At 66.0% G+C, this 21,600-nt stretch overlaps 3 protein-coding genes across 8 annotated transcripts; 2 read left to right on the top strand and 1 right to left on the bottom strand.

The window, feature by feature from the left end:
• Nucleotides 1–391: 391 nt before the first annotated feature.
• On the bottom strand, nucleotides 392–5,257 carry C1QTNF1 (C1q and TNF related 1). 2 transcript variants are annotated; one of them, XM_030232190.2, is made up of 5 exons: nucleotides 5,099–5,257; nucleotides 2,708–2,843; nucleotides 2,324–2,494; nucleotides 2,066–2,208; nucleotides 392–1,725 (listed from the first exon to the last, which is right to left on the bottom strand). In XM_030232190.2, exons 3-5 carry the CDS (start codon nucleotides 2,458–2,460, stop codon nucleotides 1,175–1,177), a joined length of 831 nt encoding a protein of 276 aa, XP_030088050.1. In that variant the 5' UTR covers nucleotides 2,461–2,494; nucleotides 2,708–2,843; nucleotides 5,099–5,257; the 3' UTR covers nucleotides 392–1,174. The 2 variants fall into 2 exon arrangements, with proteins under 2 accessions (XP_030088050.1, XP_030088049.1); XM_030232189.2 differs by having other exon boundaries at nucleotides 2,324–2,474.
• On the top strand, nucleotides 3,394–9,872 carry CANT1 (calcium activated nucleotidase 1). 5 transcript variants are annotated; one of them, XM_018918836.3, is made up of 4 exons: nucleotides 3,394–3,505; nucleotides 7,443–8,082; nucleotides 8,322–8,525; nucleotides 8,945–9,872. In XM_018918836.3, exons 2-4 carry the CDS (start codon nucleotides 7,464–7,466, stop codon nucleotides 9,313–9,315), a joined length of 1,194 nt encoding a protein of 397 aa, XP_018774381.2. In that variant the 5' UTR covers nucleotides 3,394–3,505; nucleotides 7,443–7,463; the 3' UTR covers nucleotides 9,316–9,872. The 5 variants fall into 5 exon arrangements, with proteins under 5 accessions (XP_018774381.2, XP_009092539.2, XP_030088047.2 ...); XM_009094291.4 differs by having other exon boundaries at nucleotides 3,403–3,556; XM_030232187.2 differs by lacking the exon at nucleotides 3,394–3,505 and adding an exon at nucleotides 5,904–6,003.
• A 2,986-nt stretch (nucleotides 9,873–12,858) lies between these two features.
• Nucleotides 12,859–21,118, top strand: TIMP2 (TIMP metallopeptidase inhibitor 2). The gene is made up of 5 exons (XM_030232965.2): nucleotides 12,859–13,018; nucleotides 18,471–18,571; nucleotides 18,657–18,765; nucleotides 19,087–19,211; nucleotides 19,598–21,118. The coding sequence occupies exons 1-5, from the start codon at nucleotides 12,892–12,894 to the stop codon at nucleotides 19,796–19,798; spliced, it is 663 nt and encodes a 220-aa protein (XP_030088825.1). The 5' UTR covers nucleotides 12,859–12,891; the 3' UTR covers nucleotides 19,799–21,118.
• The last annotated feature ends 482 nt before the right edge of the window (nucleotides 21,119–21,600 follow it).

Raw genomic sequence — 21,600 nt, 5'->3', positions numbered from 1 at the left:
TTCCAGCTGCAGCTCGGCTCAGCCCAGCCATGGACCTGGCAACCCAGACCCTGAGGCCCAGCTTCACCTCAGACCTATCTCCTCTCCATGGATGTGCCGGATAACCTGCGCTCCTGACAACCCTGCCACCCTTCCCAGCCTCTCCTGTTCCCAGGCTGACAGTTCTGTCACTGCATGCAGCTCCTGGCCCTTGGGACACAGCTGGCCCATGCAGTGCCTGGCACAGGTCTCCTGGTTCTCCATGGACAGTTTGCTCTTCCCTCTCACCCCCCTCATGCTCAGCAGCACCATGCCAGCCCTCAGCTCCCGGGGAGCCCCTGCACCCAGGAGCAGAACCTTGCCCCAGGTCCCTCAGAGCCTCCCCACACACAAAGCCGGAGGACACTGAGGGTGCAAGCAAGGCTGGAAATGTGAGGTGTTTAATGTGGCACGAGCAGAATGGGGGGCTCAGCATGCTGGCCCATGCTACTGCTGCATCTACACAAACATGAGGCCTGGCCAGCAGATAACCTAAGGGAAGAGGAAGTGGCTGAGGCCAAGGCCCCATGCCCAGGGCTGCCGGCGGGGAGAGAGCCCTTCCTGAGCAGAGGCTGCGGTGAGCAGCAACGGAATCTGCAGAGGGAACTGACACAATTCACTCCCCACAGGGGGACCCAGCCCCCCACTGCAACACCTGCACCAGGGGAGGAGGGAGGGCCCTTAGTGGTTTATTGCCTTTCTGGATGGTGCTGAGCGCCTTCTGCCCATTCCAGCCAGGGAGCAGGGCTGTGCCAGGTGAGGTGAGCATGGCACGGTGCAGGTGTCTGCGCTGCCTCGCACCAGGGCACCAGCGGTCACAGTGTCCTGCTGTGCCAGCTCAGCCAGGGCCACAACAGGCTGAGCCTGGCACACCCAGATCTGGAGCAGGGAGAGGGGATGAGCTCCCTGCCCACCCCAGGTGAGCAGCTGCTTCCTGGTCAGCAATGTGGCAGGAGCTTACAATTGCTCCAACTCTCCCAGGTGTGTCTGGTTAGCCTTGAGGTGCTGGAGTGAGGGAATTTACACACTGGTGCAGCTGCTGGGAGTAGTGGCACTAGGTTACTAATAGCATAATGGGGGTGGCACTCCTGGGATGAGAGGGACAGGGGCTCCTTGGCCGCCTGGCCTGGCACAGCAGGAGTGGGGGGCCGGGTGCTCAGGGGTCCCCACTGTACTTGATGAGGTGGCCGCTGAAGGTGATGTAGGTGTCGTACTCGTCGCTGAAGACGGCGTTCTCACGCTCCCCCTTGTAGAGCCGCACCCAGACCTCGTCCTGCTCCTTCAGCTCCAGCATGACACTCTGGCTCTGCATGATGCTGCGGTCGCTCACCTGGGCGTAGAGGATCACCACCTCCGCCCCGTTGCGCATGATGTGCAGGTACGTCTCCTTCTGGTTCCAGGTGTGCACATTGAGGCTGAAGTAGTAGATCCCGGGGATGTAGCAGTAGAACTTGCCCGTGAACATGTTGAAGTGGTCGTAGAGGTTGACAAACTCCGTGTCGAAGATGAGGGTCTGGTAGTAGTCGTTGCTGTGCAGGGGTTTCTTGCGGCCCACGGAGAAGGCGGCGTAGTGGCTCTTGCAGCGCTCCCCGGGGGCACCCATGCTGCCCTTCTGTCCCTTGGGCCCTGCGTGGCCCCTGCTGCCGGCCACCCCCGTCTTGCCGAACTTGCCCTGCATGCCACGCTCACCACGGTCCCCCTTCTCTCCTGGGCAGAGCAGGAGGGATAGTTGGGCTGTCAGGCAGGGGCCAGAGCTGGACCCAGCACTCCGAAAGCCCCTTCCCCAGAGGTGGATGGAGGGAGGAGGTACCCACCAGTCCTGCCCCTGCCCCTCCCCAGGCTCTGATGCTGCTGCCCAGAAGCCACCAGAGCAGGGGCTGCTCACACCCCAGTGTGGCTCCTGCCCTCTGTCTGTGCAGGGCACAGGACCACTGACACCCCCCAGTTTCTCATTCCCAGTCTGTGCAGGAGCTAGCACTGTGAGCCCAGCTCAGCGCTGGACCTGGGGCATGCTGGCAGCACAGCCTGGCGTCCTGCCAGCCCTCACCTTTCAGGATGGTCATGTTGATCTGAGGCACGGGCTGGTACTGGGGGTAGAAGCGCTTTTCAGGTGGGGGGCAGCAGCGGACACAGTGGCGCTGTGGGGGCAGCCCCTCCTGGGCACCATCAGCTTTCTGCTCTGGCGTGGCCCTGGCAAGGCAGAAAGCAAAGCACAGCAGGAGCTATGGGGGGGCAGGGGCCCTCTGCAGTGCCAGGGCTGCCCTGGCCCCCGCTGCAGAGCACCCTGGCTCTGGGGTCCCCTCACCTGGCAGCTTGGTGCTGGGATGGGGCCTCATTGGGGTCTGTCCACCATCGCTGATCAGGGATGGAGCTAGTCTGGCTCCCCACAGGGCAGGGCAGCAGGAAGATCAGCAGGACACCGTGCACCCACAGCCCCTCCATGCCTTGGCAGTGCCCTGTGAGGTGCCAGGGACAGCTGAGAGGGACAGGAATGAGGAGACTCCCAGCCCAGCCATGGCCCGAGCTGTCCTGGGACAGGACTTGTGCACTGCACAGCCCCCGGGTTCTGGCTGGGCTATGGGACAGTGTCACCTCAGTGAGCCCCTGTGGAGACCCACACTGGGGCAGTTAGGGGGCTCTGGGCTCTGTGCAGCCCCTGAGCCCTGGCGCATACGGCAGATGGGATTACCTCAGGAGCTGAGAGTGGAGCAGAGCAGCAGCCTCTGAGCGGGCCAAGTCCTGGACCAAGTGCTGCTGCTCCTGCTCAGCCTGGCTTCAGCTGCCTCCCATGGGCGCCCAAAAGCAGCAATTTGGGATGTCAGCACCTGAAAAATTACAGCGAGCTCCGTGGGGCAAATGTCAGGGCACAGCCCTGCCTGGGTGTGGGACCCCAGCCAGGCCCAGAGAGGGCATCTGCACCCCACTCCTGCCAGGGGCTCCTGTGCCCTGGGGACTGCCAGCCCAAAGGATTGCAAGGGCACAACACCCACTCCTCCAGAAAGGGGGATGTGGGCTGCCAGCCCTATCTGGGAGCTGGCTGAAACCCTTCTGAGAGCCCACACCCTGTCTGGGGCCAAAACTAATATTTGCAGTGGTGGTGGCACTGTGGCCCAGCCCGGGCGCTTCGAGACCCCTCCCTCTATTATCAGAAGCGTATCTGCTGGAGACGTGGGGCCGGGCACGCAGCACCTCGCCCTTTGGCCTGGTGGCACCAGGACAGCCTTGGCCAAACAGGGGTGGGCATCCCGCGGCAGCGGCCTCCGAGCCGGGACGGGGCCGGCGGCTGCCCCGGCTGCTATCTCAGCCAGGTGCCTCCCTAGATGGGGACATGGGTGTGGCTTGGCCGTAGTCCCCTCCCAAAGCCCGCCCGGCCGCGCTCCGCCGGGATCCCGGAGCGCCGGTCACGGGGCGCAGAGCGCCCTCTCGGCCCTGTGTTCTGCGGTCAGCCAGGCCATGACGGATTTTGGGGCAGAATCCTGTGGTTTTGGTGAGCGCCTGCGCTCAGCCGGTGGTCGGTGGCTGTTGCCATTGTCCTCAGGTGCGGGGTCCGAGGCACCGCGTGTGCTCCCGCAGCGGGTGCGGAGGGCGTCCGAGGCCGGGGGCGGATGCCTGGATTGTGAGTCACTGGAGCTGGGAAGGGGCGGAGGGATTCGGAAAGGCTCCAAAGGGCTTTTCCTGCTGCTCGAACCCTCTGCTAAGGGCTTGGGCCCGGCACATACTTCCCCGTGCCCCTGTCCCTCACTCCGTTGTCTTGCCAGGTGTGGAGGGAGGCAGGGGAGAAGCAGACCCACGGATAGAACGTGGGGGAGGCCAGCCAGGGCCAGGTGAGCAGGTGTCACCAGGGCAGCCCTGGCCCTGGCTCTGCCCAGCCTGCCTGGCCTCCAGCTGTGCCAGATGTGCAGCGCTGAGCGCAGCACGGAGCGTGCCGGGTTTTGGGAAGCAGCCTGTGGCTTTCCCTCAGCTCTGGGACCGTCACACCAGGCGTTCCTCTGGGACCTGGAGCAGGCTCGGCCCTGGGGAGAACGCAGCGTCACAGGGAGCTGCTGCCCGAGGAGAAACCCTTCAGCAGGAAGTTCCCATGGTGGAAGGCAGTGCTTCCCAGGCTGTCAGGAGTGTGCGGTGCTCGCAGGGGGCTGCCAGCAGCACACAGGGATCGCTGGGCCCCCAGCGTGCCCCCTGCACCCTGCAGGTGTGCTGGGCATCGTGTGCCCACCTGCACACGGGCACACACAGCCCTGCCAGGGACACGCGTTTTCCCTGAGGGTTGGCTGCTCTCCAGGAGCAGAGATTTAAACTCAGCGGCTGCAGAAGCCTCGGGACTGCAAGTCAAAACATCCCAAAATACTTTCCAGATGGAGATGAAGACTAGGGTGGAACAGAGCAAACCCTAGGGGAGGGATGAGGGGCTTGGGGCAGTGTGGAGGCAGCAGGACTGCACTCTCTCTCTGTTTAGGGTGATGGATACAAACTACCCTCCACAGCAGCCAAAACCACTGTGCCCCTGGGGTCATGCTGGTGGGCCAGGTCCCCCGTGTGCTGCTGGTGACGCTGGAACAGTTGCAGAGCCCTTTTTTCCCTGGAGCAGGGCAGACCCAGAAGGCAGCAGGGTGGGGGCTGCATGGGGCAGGTGTGGGGAAGGAGCACGGGGTAGCTGCAGCCCTCCAGCTTCTGTAGCACCAGCAAGATGTTGTCCCCAACAGCCACTGTGACCCCCAAAGAGATGCCGAAGGTGGCCCAGCGGGTGTTTGATGTGTTTGTAGCCAAGGGTTTTTTGGGAACGCAGCCGGGGCGGGGCTGGGGGGGATCTGTGTCCTCCAGAGCCGCGGTGGGTCGGGCTGTGCCCCCAGACTACTGTGAGGCTCAGCGTGGCCCCCACTGCTCCTTGGCAGGCAGGGCAAGGGCCTGGCTCGGCTGGCGGGGCTTCGGGACCGGCCTCCCTGGCTGGGCGTGTGCCCGGACTCCCGAGCGCCCGGCGAGGCGGAGCCGCCTGCCGGAGCCTCGGCACCGCCCGCAGATGGGGGCACGGCCCCTGCAGCTCCGGGGCCGATCGTCGGGCCCCCCAAAGCTGCCCCCCACCTACCTCCGGGGCACGGCTTCTCCCTCTCGGCGCTGCCTTTGCTGCCCTAGGGCATCGCCCGGGCCAGCGCAGAGCCTGCCCGCGGCCCACCGCTGCCTGCCGCTCCGGAGCCGCCTCTGCTCGCCCGGCCCGGGCGGAAATACACTTTTGGGAAGCGCAGGAGGCAGCGAGGCTCGCAGCCCTCCCCCGCCAGATGTGCGCCCGCGGCTGCCTTAACCATGCGTGCTCCCGGGACCGGCCGCCCGAGCCGTTCGTGCTCCGGGGCCGCCGCACCGGGAGCGGAGGCGGCACGTGCCAGCGGCTCCCCGGAGCCGCCGCCGGGCCCGGGATCCCGGAGGGTGCGGCTGGCCCCGGCGCAGGACCCTGCCCCGTGCCGGCGGCGCCGAGGCCGTTCCCAGCCCCGAAGTCACTGCGGCCATCACAGCCCCACCGGGCTGCAGCCCCTGACAGCCGGACACGCACACGGGTCCCAAGGCGCGGGGCTGGGTCTGCCCCGCTCCCCACCCCGAGTGGCGGCGGGACACAGGGGGTAACCGGGACAAGTAAGGAATGCGTTGCGGGCTGGAGCAGGGCAGCGCCGGGGTTATGCCCACCGGGCAGCCGGGCTGTGCCCACCCCGCAGAGCCGGCTCGGCCCCCGCACTGCCCCCGACGATGGGCTCCAGCCGCCCGTGCGCGGCGCCCGACTCCGGCGGGCCATGCTCAGCGCGGACCACAGCTCCCGGCAGGCCTCGCGGCGCAGCGGGTGGGGCGGTGGTGGCGCGGTGGCGCGCGGGCTTTCCTGGGAGTTGTAGTTTCTGCGCCAGACGGGGCGGTCTGGCCGCTGCCAGGCGCGGCGGCGGCGCGCGGGGCCGCCGGGAGCTGTAGGCGGCGGCGGCGGCGGCTGCGCGCGGGGGAGGCGGCGCCGCGGTGAGCGGGGACACGGGCGGGGGGCGCGGGGCCGGGAGGCGGGGGTCCGTACCGGACGGGGGCACCGCGCACCTCGAGCAGCCTGCCCGGGAGGCAGCGGCGGGCTTCTCGGGGCTGTGCCCCGCGCGGAGGTCCCGGAGGCGCGGGGGACCTCAGGGCCCCGCTCAGACCGGGCGGTGCCCCGGCAGCTCGGCCGGCGAGGGGGCGCGGGGGTCGGCAGGGGCGCGCCCGGCGCAGGCGGGCAGTGCCCGTGTCCATGCCCGGGGGTGCTGGGCGGTCTCCGTGTCCCTGCCCGGGCGTCCCCGTGACCGTGCCCCGGCGTTCTGATGGTTCCCCGTGGCCGGGTTCAGAGCGGGCTGCAAGCGCGGTGGGGCTCAGTGCGCCGAGGGGATCCCCGGGGCTCTGCGAGGCCCAGGCTCCGGGATTCCGGCGGGACGAGAGGCGCTCCCGTGCCCCCGCTCCGTGCCTGTGCCGCAGCTCCCCTGCCCGGGCCGGCCCCCCGCGCTCAATGCCGCCTCTGTTCGCCAGCCCGGCTGCTGAAAGGCACATTGAGACCCTGCGGCATGGGCCCTTTGTGGAAGCCCCGCGATGGCGGCTGGGGATCTCTGCCCGAGGTGGGGGTGTCTGACCCGGGCTGCATGGCACTGGCTGAGCACGGCTCCAGTGGAGGCTGCCCCGGGCAGCCCGGGGTGCTGCCACGTCCCCTGTGCTACAGGGAGGGAGGTGGCACCGAGGGGCACAGGTGGCACCCCGGGCCAGAGGGTGGACACAGCCTGGGGTAGGCTCAGGATGCTCACGCTTGGAGGACACACTGTGAGCCTGGGCAGGGATGAGGAGATCCCGTGTCTGTGAGGCTGGGCAGGTCAGGGTGTGTGTCCCTTGGGCACTGCGCTTCCTGCTCAGGTGTTGGCATCCTGCTTGGGCGGAGCTGCCACGTGTCCCTCTGTGGCTTGGGGACAAGCTCAGGGCTCATCAGTGGTGTCGGTTCTCAGGGCCATGGGAGCTGGGCCAGGCTGCTCTACCACTCTGGAGGCAGCAAGGGTCATCCTTGCCACCTGAGAGGAGCCCACGTCCTCCCAGGACCGTGTGGGGACGTGCTCCAGGACACTGTGTCACGGGGCTCACCTTGGGCCTGATGCCTCAGCTTGCTACCTGAGCTGCAGCGACCATGGCACAGATAGAGCTGCCAGGCAGGTCGTGCAATCCCACCAACATGCTGGGGCTCCTGGTCAGGGGGCGCGGAAGGAGCCAGGTGAGAGGGGCTGAGGGTGGTTCCAGCAGCAAACAGACCCTGGGCATGGTGGCTCTTACCTGCATGAGGTGGGAGCACCTTCTGCTGCAGGAGAGGGGACGGGGCCCCTCGTGGCTGTGTTCTGTCCCCCAAGCTCAGTCAGCACCAAATCCAGTTCTTTGACCTTCTCCTCCCCTCTTTCCAGCAGGTTCTGCTCGCCCCCTGTCTGATGCCAGTGCCGCCCTGCCATGAGTCTATGAGCCCGCTGCGGATCAGCGTGGGTGGTCTGCCCGTGCTCGCGTCCATGACCAAGGGTGCTGACCCGCGCTTCCGACTGCGCTGGAAGGCCATCGTGCTGTCCTCAGCCTGCGTGGGGCTTCTGCTCTTGCTGCTCTGCCTGCACCGCTCCTCCCCAGCACGGCATGGCCCCCCCAGCCCTCGCACCTGGCAGCTTGGCCCGCGGGCAGGGGAGCGCTACAACGACACCTACCCACTGTCCCCGCCGCAGAGGAACCCCGAGGGCGTGCGCTACCGCATTGGCCTCATCGCCGACCTGGACACGCAGTCCCGCGGCTCCCAGGAGCACACCTGGTTCAGTTACCTGAAGAAGGGCTACCTGGTTCTGTCAGACAGTGGGGACAGAGTGACGGTGGAGTGGGACAAGGATGAGAGCATGCTGCAGTCCCACCTGGCTGAGAAGGGCCGGGGCATGGAGCTCTCGGAGCTGGCGGTTTTCAACGGGAAGCTGTACGCGGTGGATGACCGGACAGGTGTGGTCTACCAGATCGAGGGCAACAAGGTGGTGCCGTGGGTGATCCTCCCAGATGGGGACGGCACTGTGGGCAAAGGTGAGCTCCCCTCCTGCCCTGTGAAGCCTTTGGCTCTTCTCACCTTGCTGGGGTGGGGTGCACCTTTCCCGTGACCTCTGAGCCTGGCCAAGAGAGGGCAGTTCCTGCCCAGAGACCAGCTGGCTGTGTGGGGGACACTGCCCAGCACCGGGCTCAGGGGTGAAGGGTGTGGGGCATGTGGGACAGTCTGATGGTCACGTGCTGACTGAACCCCCCTCATGCCATTCTTTCCACCACAGGCTTCAAGGCGGAGTGGCTGGCAGTGAAGGATGAGCACCTGTATGTGGGAGGACTGGGCAAGGAGTGGACCACCACGACAGGGGAAGTGGTGAACGAGAACCCCCAGTGGGTGAAGGTCATTGGCTACAAGGGTGATGTGAGCCACGAGAACTGGGTGACAAATTACAACGCGCTGAGGGCTGCGGCGGGGATCCGGCCCCCAGGTATGGAGCAACCTCCTGCACCCCATATCCCACACTCTTGATGGCTCCAGAGCCATACAGGCACCCTCCCCAGGGATACTGGCACTGGGGGAGATTTAAAGGCTGCTGGAGGCCAGAGATCTCTCCCTGTCCTGGTCCTTTTCCTCTGCTGCCTGTGCTAGGAACAGCTGAAGGGTGGCTCAGCTGGCATTCGGCCTGGCAGCTGTGCCCCTGGGCAGAGTTGGATGTGCTGAGTGCCCCTGCCTGGCTCTGGGAGGAACTGGGGGGCTGCTGCCAGGCAGTGGGGCAGGAGCAGGCGGAAGAGCTCATAGGGGATGCCTGTGCGGGGCTGTGGGGTGTTTTGGAGGGGATGGGGAGGGTCGTGCCCCAGCGTGGCTGTGTCCTGTGGCCTGTGTGGTCACGCTGCCCTTCCTGCCCAGGGTACCTGATCCACGAGTCGGCCTCGTGGAGCGACACGCTGCAGCGCTGGTTCTTCCTGCCGCGCCGCGCCAGCCACGAGCGCTACAGCGAGCGGGCGGACGAGCGGCGGGGCACCAACCTGCTGCTCAGCTCCACCCAGGACTTCGGGCACGTCACCGTGGGCCGCGTGGGCGACGTCGTTCCCACCCACGGCTTCTCCTCCTTCAAGTTCATCCCGGACACGGACGACCAGATCATCGTGGCGCTGAAATCAGAGGAGGACGACGGCAAGATCTCCAGCTACATCATGGCCTTCACGCTGGACGGGCGCTTCCTCCTGCCCGAGACCAGGATTGGCAGTGTCAAGTACGAGGGCATTGAGTTTATTTAACAGACATCTGGACCGAGTGGAGGCCTGTGGGCAGGCCCTGCTAGCCTGCTCCTAGCCCGGGGTCTGTGAGGGATGTCAGGCAGCGCTCCCAGCTCTGTCCTTGGCCCTGGGCTCTCCTGTAAAGTGTTGACTGAGCTGCAGCAGGTGTGGTACGAGTGTTTCGGCAGTGGCACCTGGTGGCAAGGGACCGCCACCACAGGGTGCTCCCGGCCCCGGGACAGCGTCCAGGTCCTGAGTGCTGGTGCCTGGGCAGGCCCCAGTGCAGCCCTTAGTGCCCAGCCCTGAATTGCGACAGAACCCTCTGCGGTGGCTCGGTGGCTCTGGTGACGTCCATGCTCTGGGGTTGCAGCTGAGCCCCAGCTCTACAGCTGTGCCTTGTGTGCCATGGGGCTCCCCAGGTGGAGTGGGGTGTGCAGCCAGAAAGGGTCACACGGGGGGATTTCATCAGGCATTTTCTTCAGAAGCTGGATTTCCTTCCCTTTTCCCATAAGCTGGGTGAGGTGATACCTGTGGTGACGGGTGACCTCTTTCAGAAAAAAGTCTCACATGGGAGGGGACAGTGTCTGTGTCTCTCTGCTCCTGTGACCACGGGGGATGCAGCAGTTCCCTCACTACTGCGGCTCCACCACAGTGGCTGTGCCTATGGGGCAGGGGGTGTGGGTGGTGGGGCCACCAGCTGTGGCCAGGTGTAAAGTGGGCCCATCCTGGTGCCATTCCCAGGCCACACCCTCCGAGGGGTGTGGGTGTGTGCTGGCCTTCTGTCTTCTCCTAGCCCTGGCTGCACAAGGCTCTGACCCCAGAAATGCTTCCAGGCCCAGGACTGTCAGCCCTGGGAAGAGCTGAGCCCTGGGCAGGAGCTGGGGGGAGCTGGCGACTGTGCAGCCATGCTGTGCAAGGTGCAGGAGCAGAGCCAGGAGCTGCAGCTCTGTTTCCCAGAGCCAGCAGCAGCTGAGAAGCGTTCGCAGCAGCCCAGGGCTTTGGCCAGGGAGCCCTCCCCACGCTCGCCAGCATGTTGTGAAATTGCTGCCCCAGCCTGTGGCCCCCAGGAGGAACTTGTGTGGTTTCAGAAGCCACAAGTGTCAAAGGGGCATTTGCTGGCCCCAGGGCCCTCCTGGCCCCCTGACCAAGGGGGCTGTGGCTCCTCGCCTGCCCAGGCTGACCCCACTCAGACCTGTCCAGGTGACAGGGCAGCATATCCTCACACCAGGACCACTGTTTGGCTCTGTGCTGTCCCTACTTTGGTCCCCTTTAACTCTGCCCTTAGGGCAGGTCTGCCAGCAGGTAGGGCTTCAGAGAGCTGGGGCTGGCCCCTGTGGTTTGGGGGGCCCTGGTGCCCCCTGTATCCCTCTGCCATGCCCTGGCACTGCTCTGCTGAGGGGTCCAGCCATGCACAGGGAGGGAGGGGGCCTGTTGGGGCAGCAGCCAGGCTGTGGTTGGGTGGAAGGATCCGCAGAGGGGTTGGGGCCCTCCCAAGAACCCAGCCAGGCTGCTCCCCCCACCCTGTTTACAGTGTCAGCACCTCTGTGAGCCATGCAGAGCTACAGGCCAGACATGTGTTTTCATTTAGCCCAGACAATGACTCGGCCAGTGCTGGGCTGCGCTCGTCTCTAGACAGGACCTGTCCCCAGTGCTGCAGACAGGCCTGGCTTTGGCCCCTGCACGTGGCCTGGGGATCGTGCAGCACCTGCCCCAGGGCACCCAGGATGCATTTGCAGCCCACACTGGGTGCCAGCTGGCCAGATTCCATGCTGGCCACTCAACCATCGCTGGCACTTGGCAATCTCTCCTGGCCTCACTCACCCTCCTGGCCTCACTCACCCTCCCAGCCCAGCACTGGCAGCTCCACAGCACCTGTTGTGGCCCCAGGGCTGTGCCAGTGGCCGTCCCTCCTACCTGGTCCCTTCTTATCCCCTGGGCTGGAGTACCCCCGAGTCCCTGCCGTGAGCAGCAGCACCAGGGCCTCAGGCAACTGGGCCAGCAGGAGTCCTGCTGCTGCTGGAGCCTCTGCAGACCGTGGGCCTCACAATCTCCAGGTGTCATCCAGCATCCAGCACTGTCAGTGCTGTCACCTCCCACGAGTTCCCTGCAGGCTCAGGCAGGATTTGGGCTAGGTCCAGCTGCCCAGTTCTGCTGTTTCTTCTCATCCTGGAGGTTGAACATCTCTGTTACCCCCCTCTTCTGCGTGTATCCATGGCAGTGCTGTGCAGGAGGCTGGCTCAGGCACATGATTTGTGGCTGTGGTGGTGGCTGTCCTGCCAACACATGCCCATGACACCTGGCCCAGCTGTGCTCGAAAGCTGTGGCCCTGCCTGCTCCGCTGGGACCAAGGCACTGCTGGGGATACGGAGCACTCTCAGCAGCCAGCCAGGCACAAAGTACAGGTACAGTGACAGCAGCATCCTGACACCCCCGTGGTGACACAGTGAGTGGGTTTGGACTGGGATAGAGTCTGTTTTTCCCATACTAGATGGAGTAGAGCAGTGTTTTGGATTTGTGCTGGGAACAGTGTTGATAACAGTGATGTTTTCATTACTGCTGAGCAGCATTTGCACAGCTTGAGGCCTGTTCTCTTCATCCCACCAGCGAGAGGCTGGGGGGGCACAGGCAGTCGGGAGGGGACAGAGAACAGCTGACCCAAGGGATATTCCACACTGTATGGAATCACACTCGGTGTATAGAGCTGGGGGAAGAAAGAGGAAGGGGGGAACATTTGGACTGATGGTGTTTGTCTTCCCAAATCACCCTCACGTGCTGGACCCCAGCTGCCCTGGGCATGGGGAGCACCTGCCTGCCATGGCGAGGGGTGAAAGAATTCCCTGCTTTGCTTTGCTTATGTGTGGCTTTTGCTTCAGCTTCATCTCGGCCCGCAGTTCTCTCACCACCCAGCTGGGAAGAATGAACCAAAAGCAGCTGGGGGCTGAGCTGCCCGCCGGGGTTAAACCCCATCTGCATCCGGGATAGAGACAAGGTGGGTTTTTGGAGCTGTGCTCCAGGGCAGGAGCTGCTGCCATGGGGAGAGGCCTGGGGCAGGGGCACCGGACCCCCAATGGGAGAAGGGGGCAGGCAGGGGAGCTCGGGTGTGGGACAGGCTGGGATGGAGGTGCCGAAGGTGGGGAGGGATTCTCGGGACAGAACTGCCGCCTGTCCGGCCATCCGCCGCTCCGCTCGGCGGGAGCAGGGGCAGCTACGGCGCGGGGCTTTGGGCTCCGAGGGCGGGGGTCCGGGAGCGATGGGGCCGGGGGGCGGGCGGGATGCGCCGGGGCGGGGGCGGCCGGTGCCCGCGGCGGGGGCCGTGCCGGGGCGGGGGCAGCGGTCGCGGCGGAGCCGCATCCCGCGGAGGGCGGGCGCAGCCGGGCTGGCCCCGCGCCACGCGGAGGAGGAGCAGCAGATCCCCGGAGCACGTTAAAGAGCGAGGCCGAGCGCGGCGGAGAGGAAGCGAACGGCTCCGCGAAGGCAACGGAGCGGCGGCCGCAGAGCGCCCGCCCCGGCCGGACCCAAGTTCCCGGCGGCGGCTCGGCCGGGCCCGGCGGAGGGTGCGGGATCGGGGCCGGGTGGCCGCGCCCGCAGCCCCGCACCATGCCCGCCGCGCTGCCCAGCCTGCTGGCCTGGCTGGCGGTGCTGCTGCTCGGCAGGGCCCGCCCGGCCGACGCCTGCAGCTGCTCGCCCATCCACCCGCAACAGGCCTTCTGCAACGCCGACGTAGGTGAGCGCCGCGGGGAACCCCGCCCCGAGCCCCCCGAGCCCCCGCCCGGCCCCGCCCGCGACAACTTCGCGGCGGGGGAAGCACCGGAAAGTTGGCGCGGGGCGGGCGGGGAGCGGGCAGAGCCCCCCGAGCCCCGGCACCTGCCCGCAGCGCCCGCCCGGCCCGGGGGTGTGTCGGCGGGCGCGGATGCGCGGCCGGGCGCGGTCCGTCCGTGCGGGCTGTGCCCGTCCCGCCCCGCGCCTCCTCCCGCCGTCCCGGGGGGGGGGTCCCGCGCCCGGCCGCGCTCCCGGGGGCGCCTCCGCCGCGGCGAGGGGCGACCGGAGCGTGGCTACGCCGGGGCCGGGTCCCCACCGGCCGCCCCCCGTGAATGACACGGGTGGGCCCGGCCTCCCCCGGCTCTGGTGACACCGCGAGGTACGTGGCAGCGCGGGGCTGGGGCCCGGCGGCGACCGGGACCCTCCGAGTGCGGCCACGGCACCGGCCCGGAGCCCGGAGGAGCCCCTGTCCCCGGCAGCTGCCGCCACGGCTTGGTCACCCCTGTCTGCGCCTTATTTCCAGGCATTTCCTTTCCCCCGTCCCACTTTGTTCGGCTTGGATGCTGCTGAAAGGGAGGGCTTGGCAGCGCCGGGATCTGGATTCCTCTTTCTATGAATAATGCCCTTATTAAATTTTAACATATGAACCCAACAGGCCGGCCCCAGTTCCCGGCGCTTTCCTTTGCGGGCCCGTTCCCAGGCTCAGCTGGAGAGGTAACATTCCCAAACACTGAGGCAGCCCTAACCTCTGGATAGCCCTGCCCTGTCCCCTGCTCCACATCCAGGATGTTCCTCACGGGCGTCTCTTCCAGACCCCACTCCCAGCGTCTTTCCTCTGTGAGGGCAACTCCCACAGCACTTGGCTGCTGCCTTGGGTGCCCAGCCTCACCACGAGGCGTGTTGGGGACAGGGAGGTTTTGAGACAAAATGGAGCACTGGGTTTTTGTAGCTGCTGCTGGAGCTGGTGTCCCTGGCCCACAGGATGCCCTCTGCCTGCTCGGGTAGTGCGGCTGTGGCTTCCCATCACGCTGCTGTCAGGATCAGCTTTCGGGGCACTCGTGACTCACTGCCTGTCGTGGGGTGCCGGCTCAGCCCTGACTCAGCTGCTGAGTCACTGTCTGTCTTGGCGGCCCTGGCTGTCTGCACTGTCCCTGGCAGGGCTCTGCTGAGCCGAGCTGTGCTCCCCAGCCGCCCCGCCGCCCTCAGCAGGTGCCCGTCCTGCCGGCACCCGGGGCCCGTCCTGCCGAGGCAGCGCACTCCCAGCCGTGCTGCCGGCAGCGCTGGCACCTTCTGGCTCCCAGCCCAAGGCGCTTGTGCAGCTCGTGTGTATCAAATGTGCTTCGTGTGGGCCTAAATGAAAACAGTGCTGGGCTTGGGGACAGAGCGGGGCACAGCCTGGGATGGTCCTGTGTGCCCTGGCCTTGCTGCCGCTTATCTTCCCGTGGGATGCTCTCTGGAGTTGGGATGTTCCTCAGCCAGTTCCATCCCAGCAGGTGTGTGGAGCCCAGGGAGGACCTGGGCCCCCGATGCTGCTGGGACCTTTCCCAGCTGCTGTGGCCGAGGGAGCTGTGTCCAGGCTGGGCCCTTGACAAAAATGTGGTGGTGTGGGGATGGCTGATGTCCTGCAGTGCTGGGTGGGTGCACCCGAGGTGAAGGGACCCCAAGGCTCATGCTCAACCCTCAGTATGGGGTATCAGGCTGAGCACAATTGTGGGGTCCTGGCCCTGGAGCCTGGGATCTGCTCTCCGTGGCATGGGCAGCGCCTGCCACATCCCCATGGCCCCTCTGGCCTTGTACCTGCCCCTGCACTTGCTCTGCTCTGTGCAGGGACTGGGGCAGCCACAGCCCAGAGCTGCGCTTCCAGGCGGTGCGAGGGGAGGCAGATGCAGCTCTGCATTGAGTGGGGGAGCCTGAGGGGCTGGGGGTCATAGAGGGGCTGGGATTGTGTCACTGGGCCTGGTGGCTTAGAACCTGCCAGCCTGCGCTTGCCTGTCCTGGCTTATGAGATGAGCAGGGCTTTTCTGCAGGGCCCAAGGGCTTGGGGCTGCCCCATCCACCATCCCTCACTGGGGCTGTGCCCTGCTGGGCTCTGCTGGGCTGCTCTGCTGCAGGAGATGCTCAGCTGCCCAGTGGTGCCACAGCAGGACACCCAGCTCCTGCTGCATCTCCTCTGGAGCAGCGTGGGGGTGATGCTGAGCCCTTCCAGCCAAAGCCGTGGCTTTGCCCCTGCCAGGCAGCAGGCGGTGGCTGAGGCAGGGGAGAGCAGGGCTCGGTGCAGCTGGGCCGGGCAGCTGGATTGCACCGATCCCAGCCGTCCCAGGGCTCGGTTCCTCGGGATGGGCGCGGTGATGAGTGTGGGGGCTGTCAGTAGCCAGCAGGGACCGGGCAGAGGAGGGGATTTGCGGGGGCGTGGTGGGAGCTGTGCCCGCGGGCGTGCAGCCGCCCGCAAACCCCGCCGAGCCTGCCGGTGCCCGGTGCCGGTGCCCGGTGCCGCCCTGCCGAGCGCGGCAGCCGAGCCCTGCCGTGCGGCTGGCGCAGAGGGGCCGTGGGCTGACGCGGGGGCTGCCGCTGATTGGGCTCCATCCCGCTCCCGTCAGCGGCCGGAATGACGCACGCGGCCACGGCAGCGCTCAGCCCGTGGCTCCCGCGCAGGCCGGCGGGCGAGCGGGACCGGCGTTCTGCCGCCCGCCGCCCCGCGGCACCGCTGGGCACCTGGGAGCCTGCATGGCCCCCGCTGCCCTGCTCAGCCCGGCGTGCCTGCAGCCTCAGCAGCCTCACCCCGCTGTGCCGGGGCGGGCACCGGGATGCCAGCAAGCCCCTGGGCGGTGGCTGTGGCCCTTGCGCCGGGCAGCGCTAGGGGCAGGAATCCTCCCAGGGTGGTTAGCTATCTCCCCAGCTCCGCCGGCCTCCAGCAGGGCTGGAGTGACCACGGGGCTGCCCTCGCCACGGGGTCAGGTGCCTGGGCCGGCAGTGCCAGGCAGGCAGCGGGCAGTGCTGGCACTGGCAGCCAGCCCCTTTGCTGCCAGCAGCCCTGGAGAAGGGAGCTTTGTTCTCCGGGCATCCAGCCCAGCAGTGGCCCCTGCTGTCTGCGGGCGCTTCCCGGGCAGCTGCGGATGCGTGTGGGCAGGGTGGCTCGGTGGGGTTTTGGGTGGCAGAGCAGAGGAAGGGGCAGCCATCCTGCAAGTATTGGGCCAGAATGGGGGTCCCATGACTAAGGGCCCTTGGGCTGACCTTCTTCCCATGGGGCACAGGTGAGCACAGTGGTGCTGTGACGTGGGGTAGCCCCACATGGGGCCAGGGAGCACAAAACCCATCACTGGCAAGCCCAGAGAGAAAAACCTGGTGGTTTTGTGGCACTGGATGACTCTATGTGTCCCCAGGTGATGCCGGTGGCAGAGGGCAGCAAGGGGACCTGCTTACCTTGCAGGGTCTCTGTCCCTGGAGGGTCCAGAGTCCTCACTGTGGGGAGGCCACAGTGGCAGCCCTTGGGACCCACCCAGGAGATGTCACCAGTGGGGGTCCCACTCTGCCAGGGGACCCTCTGCTCCCACAGAGCATCTTCTTGCTTGGCCTGCCAGGGGAAGGAGTGTTTCCAGCATTTCCCTGGTCCAAGTTGGTAAGCCAGTGCCAACTGTGTGCTGTGCCTGCCACGCACCCCAGGAGCCAGAGAGCCTTGGCTCATTTTACAGAGGGTCTGGGCTCCAGCCCTGGCTGGTGGTTGCCCACGTTGGCAGCAGGAGTGGTGGGTGACAAGGCCAGTGGGGGCACTGGAGTTTGCAGAGGTCTGACTACTGGTTATTGGTCACCTGGAGGTTTCCTCCATCCCTTGCCCAGACTCCCCATCCCAGGCTTTCCTCAGGGCTCCCTCCGCTGCCCTGGCTCCTGGCGGGCGTGGAGCAGCTTGGCTGCACCGCGGGGTCTTGGCGGGGAAAGCACAGCACAGTCGTCCCCTCCACAAAGCCGCACTGTTCAGAACAAATCCACCCAGAATCGGGCTGCATTTTTGTCAAGTGATTCATCAGCACGTGAATGGAAAAGGCTGGAGCCCACTGAACCAGCAACCATTCCCCGCACGGGAGCCGGCACTGGCTGCACCCGAGTTACACGGGCGGCGCGCAGGGCTGGGCTCACGGGAGGCACGGTGGCCGGGGCGAGGGGTGGCTGTGTCTGCAGTGATCCCAGCTCACTGCTGATACAGGAGTGGGCGCTGTCCGCAGGCATGGCTGAGGCGCTGACCTTCCCAAGGGATGGCAGCAGTTGGGAAAGCCCCCAGTGCAGCCATTGCTTCCCCCAGCCCCGCACAGAACGAGTGCTGCCGGTGACTGGGGATGGCCATTTTGGGAAACCTCTCCACTGGTCCCTGCTCATGTGGGTGCCACTGTCACCTTTCCAGTGTAAACTCTGTTGGCACTTGCTGGTGCCCACGTGGGGCCATGCCCCCCTGACCTTCAGCTTAAATAGCCTGCCTGCGTGCCCCCTCAGCCCGTGGTATTTATAGAGCGTGGTCAGATTCCCTCTCCTGGCCATGCCAGGTGGGAAAGCTCCTCTGTGCCAGGCAGTGGGTGACCTCTGCATGTCCCTGGCTGCTCCCAGCCCAGCACCCTTCAGTGGGGACATGAACTAGGATGAACTCCGTGAGCATGCCCAGCTCCCTGTTCCCTGCCCCACAGTGCTCGGGGGGCTGGCAGGGCAGGGGGAGCCCTGCAGGGTGGGGAGCTGCCCTTCCCTTGGATGGGGGTACCCCTGGGAGAGCACAGAGCCCTGCCAGCCCCTGCCCTGCAGCCAGGCCCCCTCCATCCTCTGAGTGCTGAGCCGGAGCCCTAGCTTTGGCATGGCCACTGTCCCCTTCACCATCAGCGTCCCTAGTGCTGCCTGGGAGCTTCAGTCCCTGCCCTGGTGATGGGAGCTGGGCACAACTGGGGGCTGCAGGTCCCAGTGCAGGGACCCAGGCACCGTGCCCAGCATGAGCCAGCCCGATGTCCCAGCCGGTGAGTAAGGCTGAGCTGGCTGCCCGCCCTGCCCACTGGCCCCTGCAGGTCACTGCCACGTGCCGAGCCCTCACATGCCAGAGCACACATCCTGGGCTGTGGCAGCAGCATGACCGCAGAGACCCTGCCACAGCAGAGCTGTCCCCGGCTCACTGTGCCATGGCCTCACCAGCCCCGGGGCCAGGTGATCCTGTTGTGAACTTTCCTTATCACCCACCTTGAGGCTGCTGGTGCAATGCTGCTGGTCACTGTCCTGCACGTGCCAGAGCCCCATCCCTCTGGGGACAGCGGGTGACAGCCGGCTCTGGGGGCAGCCAGGCAGGCAGTGGGGTCTGCTGCGGGCAGTAGTCCCAGTGAAGGTGGGAGACCCTGTGAGATGCAGGGGCTGAGTGGGACTGATCACCCCCTTACCTCACCTCTCCCTTCCAGTGATCCGGGCCAAGGCCGTCTCTGCAAAGGAGGTGGATTCGGGGAACGACATATACGGGAATCCAATCAAACGCATCCAGTATGAGATCAAGCAGATCAAGGTAACGGGGCACATCATCAGGTCAGGAGGCTGGGGCTGTGGGGTGGCCCCTTCACCAGCCACTCACGCCCCGCTCTGCTCCCCAGATGTTCAAGGGCCCTGACCAGGACATAGAGTTCATCTACACGGCTCCATCCACTGCCGTGTGCGGCCGGCTGCTGGACACCGGCGGGAAGAAGGAGTATCTCATCGCAGGTGAGCCCTGCGGGAGGGCTCTGGGGGGCATTGGGACACTGCTGGCCAGGATGCCCCATGTGCCCCGCAAGATGCCTGATGTGTGCCTGCTCCCTGGGCACGTTCTCCTGTTGCCCCTCCTGCTCCCGCCACCAGCCCTTGGGGAACCCCCTGGCTGTGCTCGGCAGCCCTGAGCCATGGTGGGGGCAGCTGGGGACAAGCCTCTGCTCACCAGAGTCACTAGGGAGAGGGCACAGTGAGGTGCCCCCGGCACCACAAGTCAGTGTGGGCTCTCGAGGCCCTGGGCAACCCCCTTGAGTGGTCTGTGTGGCCTCTCCCCAGGCAAGTCAGAGGGCAATGGCAAGATGCACATCACGCTCTGCGACTTGGTGTCCACCTGGGACTCGCTGACCCCAACCCAGAAGAAGAGCCTAAACCAGCGGTACCAGATGGGCTGCGAGTGCAAGGTGAGCAACCAGGCTGCCTCCCACATGCCCCACGCCCCACCCCAGGGAGGGTCTGCAGCCCCCAGCCAGGGGTGGGCTCCACAGTGAGATGTTCTTCCCTGTCCTTCATGGGTGACGTTGTGCAGGGTCACAGAGCACGTAGCTGGGCACAGGAAAGGCAGCCCTGCCTCTGTCTTCCTCTGGCTGGGAACTAAGGCCAGCCCTGGGACTGGCAACCAGGGGTTCCCCATTTCCCTGCATTGGGGTTACATCCCCACTGTGCCCCACAGGGCAGGGTCAGCCTGGCATCCCTGTGCAGAGCTGGGGGGTGGACGAAGCACAGCATGCTGCTTCCCCTGGCCCCATGCCCCCTCGGGTTGGTGGGTGACAGTCTCTGTTACGCACAGATCTCGCGCTGCCTCTCCATCCCCTGCTTCGTCTCCTCCTCGGACGAGTGTCTGTGGACAGACTGGGCGATGGAGAAGAACAACGTGGATGGGCGGCAGGCGAAGCACTACGCCTGCATCAAGAGGAGCGATGGCTCATGCGCCTGGTACCGCGGCATGGCCCCCCCCAAGCAAGAGTTTCTCGACATCGAGGACCCCTAAGCCAAACGAGCGCATTCCAGTAGCCAGTAGAAAAAACCTGCGAGATGTTAGACTGGTCCACGCTGATATCAAATCCTGGAGACAGCATGAAAATCCACTCGGCTGCAGGGGGCCCCGGTGGCTGCCACCCGTGTGTGGGGGCCAGGGCCAGGGACCTGCTCTGTTGTGGGCTCCTGGCAGCCCGCAGCTGCACCGGGTGTCCTTCGCTTGTGGCAGGGCTGAGCAGGGTGTGGGGACCTCCCTGCCAGGGTCACAATCCCCCAGCCATGCTCGGCTCTGGCAGCTGTGAAGGAATCAAGCCCTTGTGAGTGGTGGGAGCTGCCCTGGCTGCGTAGCAGGTCTACCAGTGCCCCGCTGCGGGAGCCTCCCCCACAGCTCCAGACACACAGCCCTCCCCACCACAGCACCTGGCAACCCTGCTGTACCCCTCCCCCCAGCACCTACCTCTCCCTTCGGGGTGCCAGAAGGGTACCCCTCTGGGCAGGGGCTCTGGGGGGCTTTACCATTGGGCACAGCCCCCAGCAAGGGGCTCCGCGCCCTTCACAGGGCCAGATGACTCCTGCACAGGTGCCTTGTCCCAGAAAGCTGGAGGGGCATGTTAGCATATCTGGGGTGACCCCTGACGTGCACCCCTGCACTGTTGCCTCTCTCTCCACAAGGTCCTTTCTCCAGGGGTCTCTGTTCCCCTGCAGCCTCCTACAGATCCTTCTGCAGATGCCACCATTGGACAGGCTCGACCTGGAGCCCTTGGCAGGGCACCAGGGGCCGGAGCTCTGGCTGCATGGGCACAGGGTCTCCATCATTGCCTCGTGCAGATCGGGGCCATGCCGTGGCCCTCAGCACCACTGCAGCCAGGCAAGCTCCTTTCTCTGCGGTGTGGGAGTGGAGCCTGGAACTGGCATCAGGGCACGGCAGGAAAACCTGTCCCCTGCGGTGACCGCCTCACACCCCTCGGCCCTGAGTTCTCTGAGCCATCCCCATGCCACAGCGATGCTGGTGTGTGCTGCGGAGCTGCTGTGGCACTGGCACGTGCACCCATGGCTTTGGGAGCGTGCCGGGAATGCTCCCTGCAGCCCTGTGCCCGTGGGGTTTTCATGCTGTGCGTCCCTGTAAGGTTTGAGATGTCGTACTGGACCAGTCTGGGCAATTTCAACATATTAAAGAGAAAAATTAAAAAGAAAGAAAAAGAAAAAAAAACCCCAACCTTTACTCAGTCCCGACCGCGCATCCCGGGCGCTCTGTATGGCTGTACTCGTTGTGCTCCTGTCGCTGCTGCTCCTCTGTCTTTGACTTCAATATCGCCACTTGTTTTGCCGCCGGCTCTGTCGTCCCTGTGCCGTGATTTCCGTCTCTTCGTCCGGCGCTGGAGCCGCCCCGGTACCGGCACAGGGTCCGTGCTGGGAGCTCCAGAGCAAGGGGGAAGAGGGCGGGGACGCTGCTCCGGCTCGGCCCTGCGGCGGCTCGGCCGGGATCCCCTCAGACCCCTCCGGACCCAACCGGAGCCCCGGCCTCCGCCGCCCCTGCTCAGCAGCGGAGAGAAGCGATGCCCGCGGGGCCGCCGGAGGGAAGGGAACGGGACAGGGAGGGGAACAGCTGCCGCGGGCCCACCTTCGGACGCGGGCGGCAGCGCCGGGGGCGGGATCCGACGAGACCGGGAGGGGGACCGGGCGGGGCCGTGACTCAGGGGGCGAGGGCTGAGGTACCCGGGGTACCGCATGGTGGCCGGTCCGCGTGGAAACGTGCCCTGGTGGGACCGTCCACTCTGGGCGCGGCGTTGCCAGCCGCCTTCGCCTCGGCAGCCG

This window comes from Serinus canaria, chromosome 18, assembly GCF_022539315.1.
Source record: "Serinus canaria isolate serCan28SL12 chromosome 18, serCan2020, whole genome shotgun sequence".
NCBI lineage: Eukaryota > Metazoa > Chordata > Aves > Passeriformes > Fringillidae > Serinus > Serinus canaria.
The sequence above is the reverse complement of the archived record's forward strand: the minus strand, read 5'-3'. Positions and strand labels throughout refer to the sequence as shown.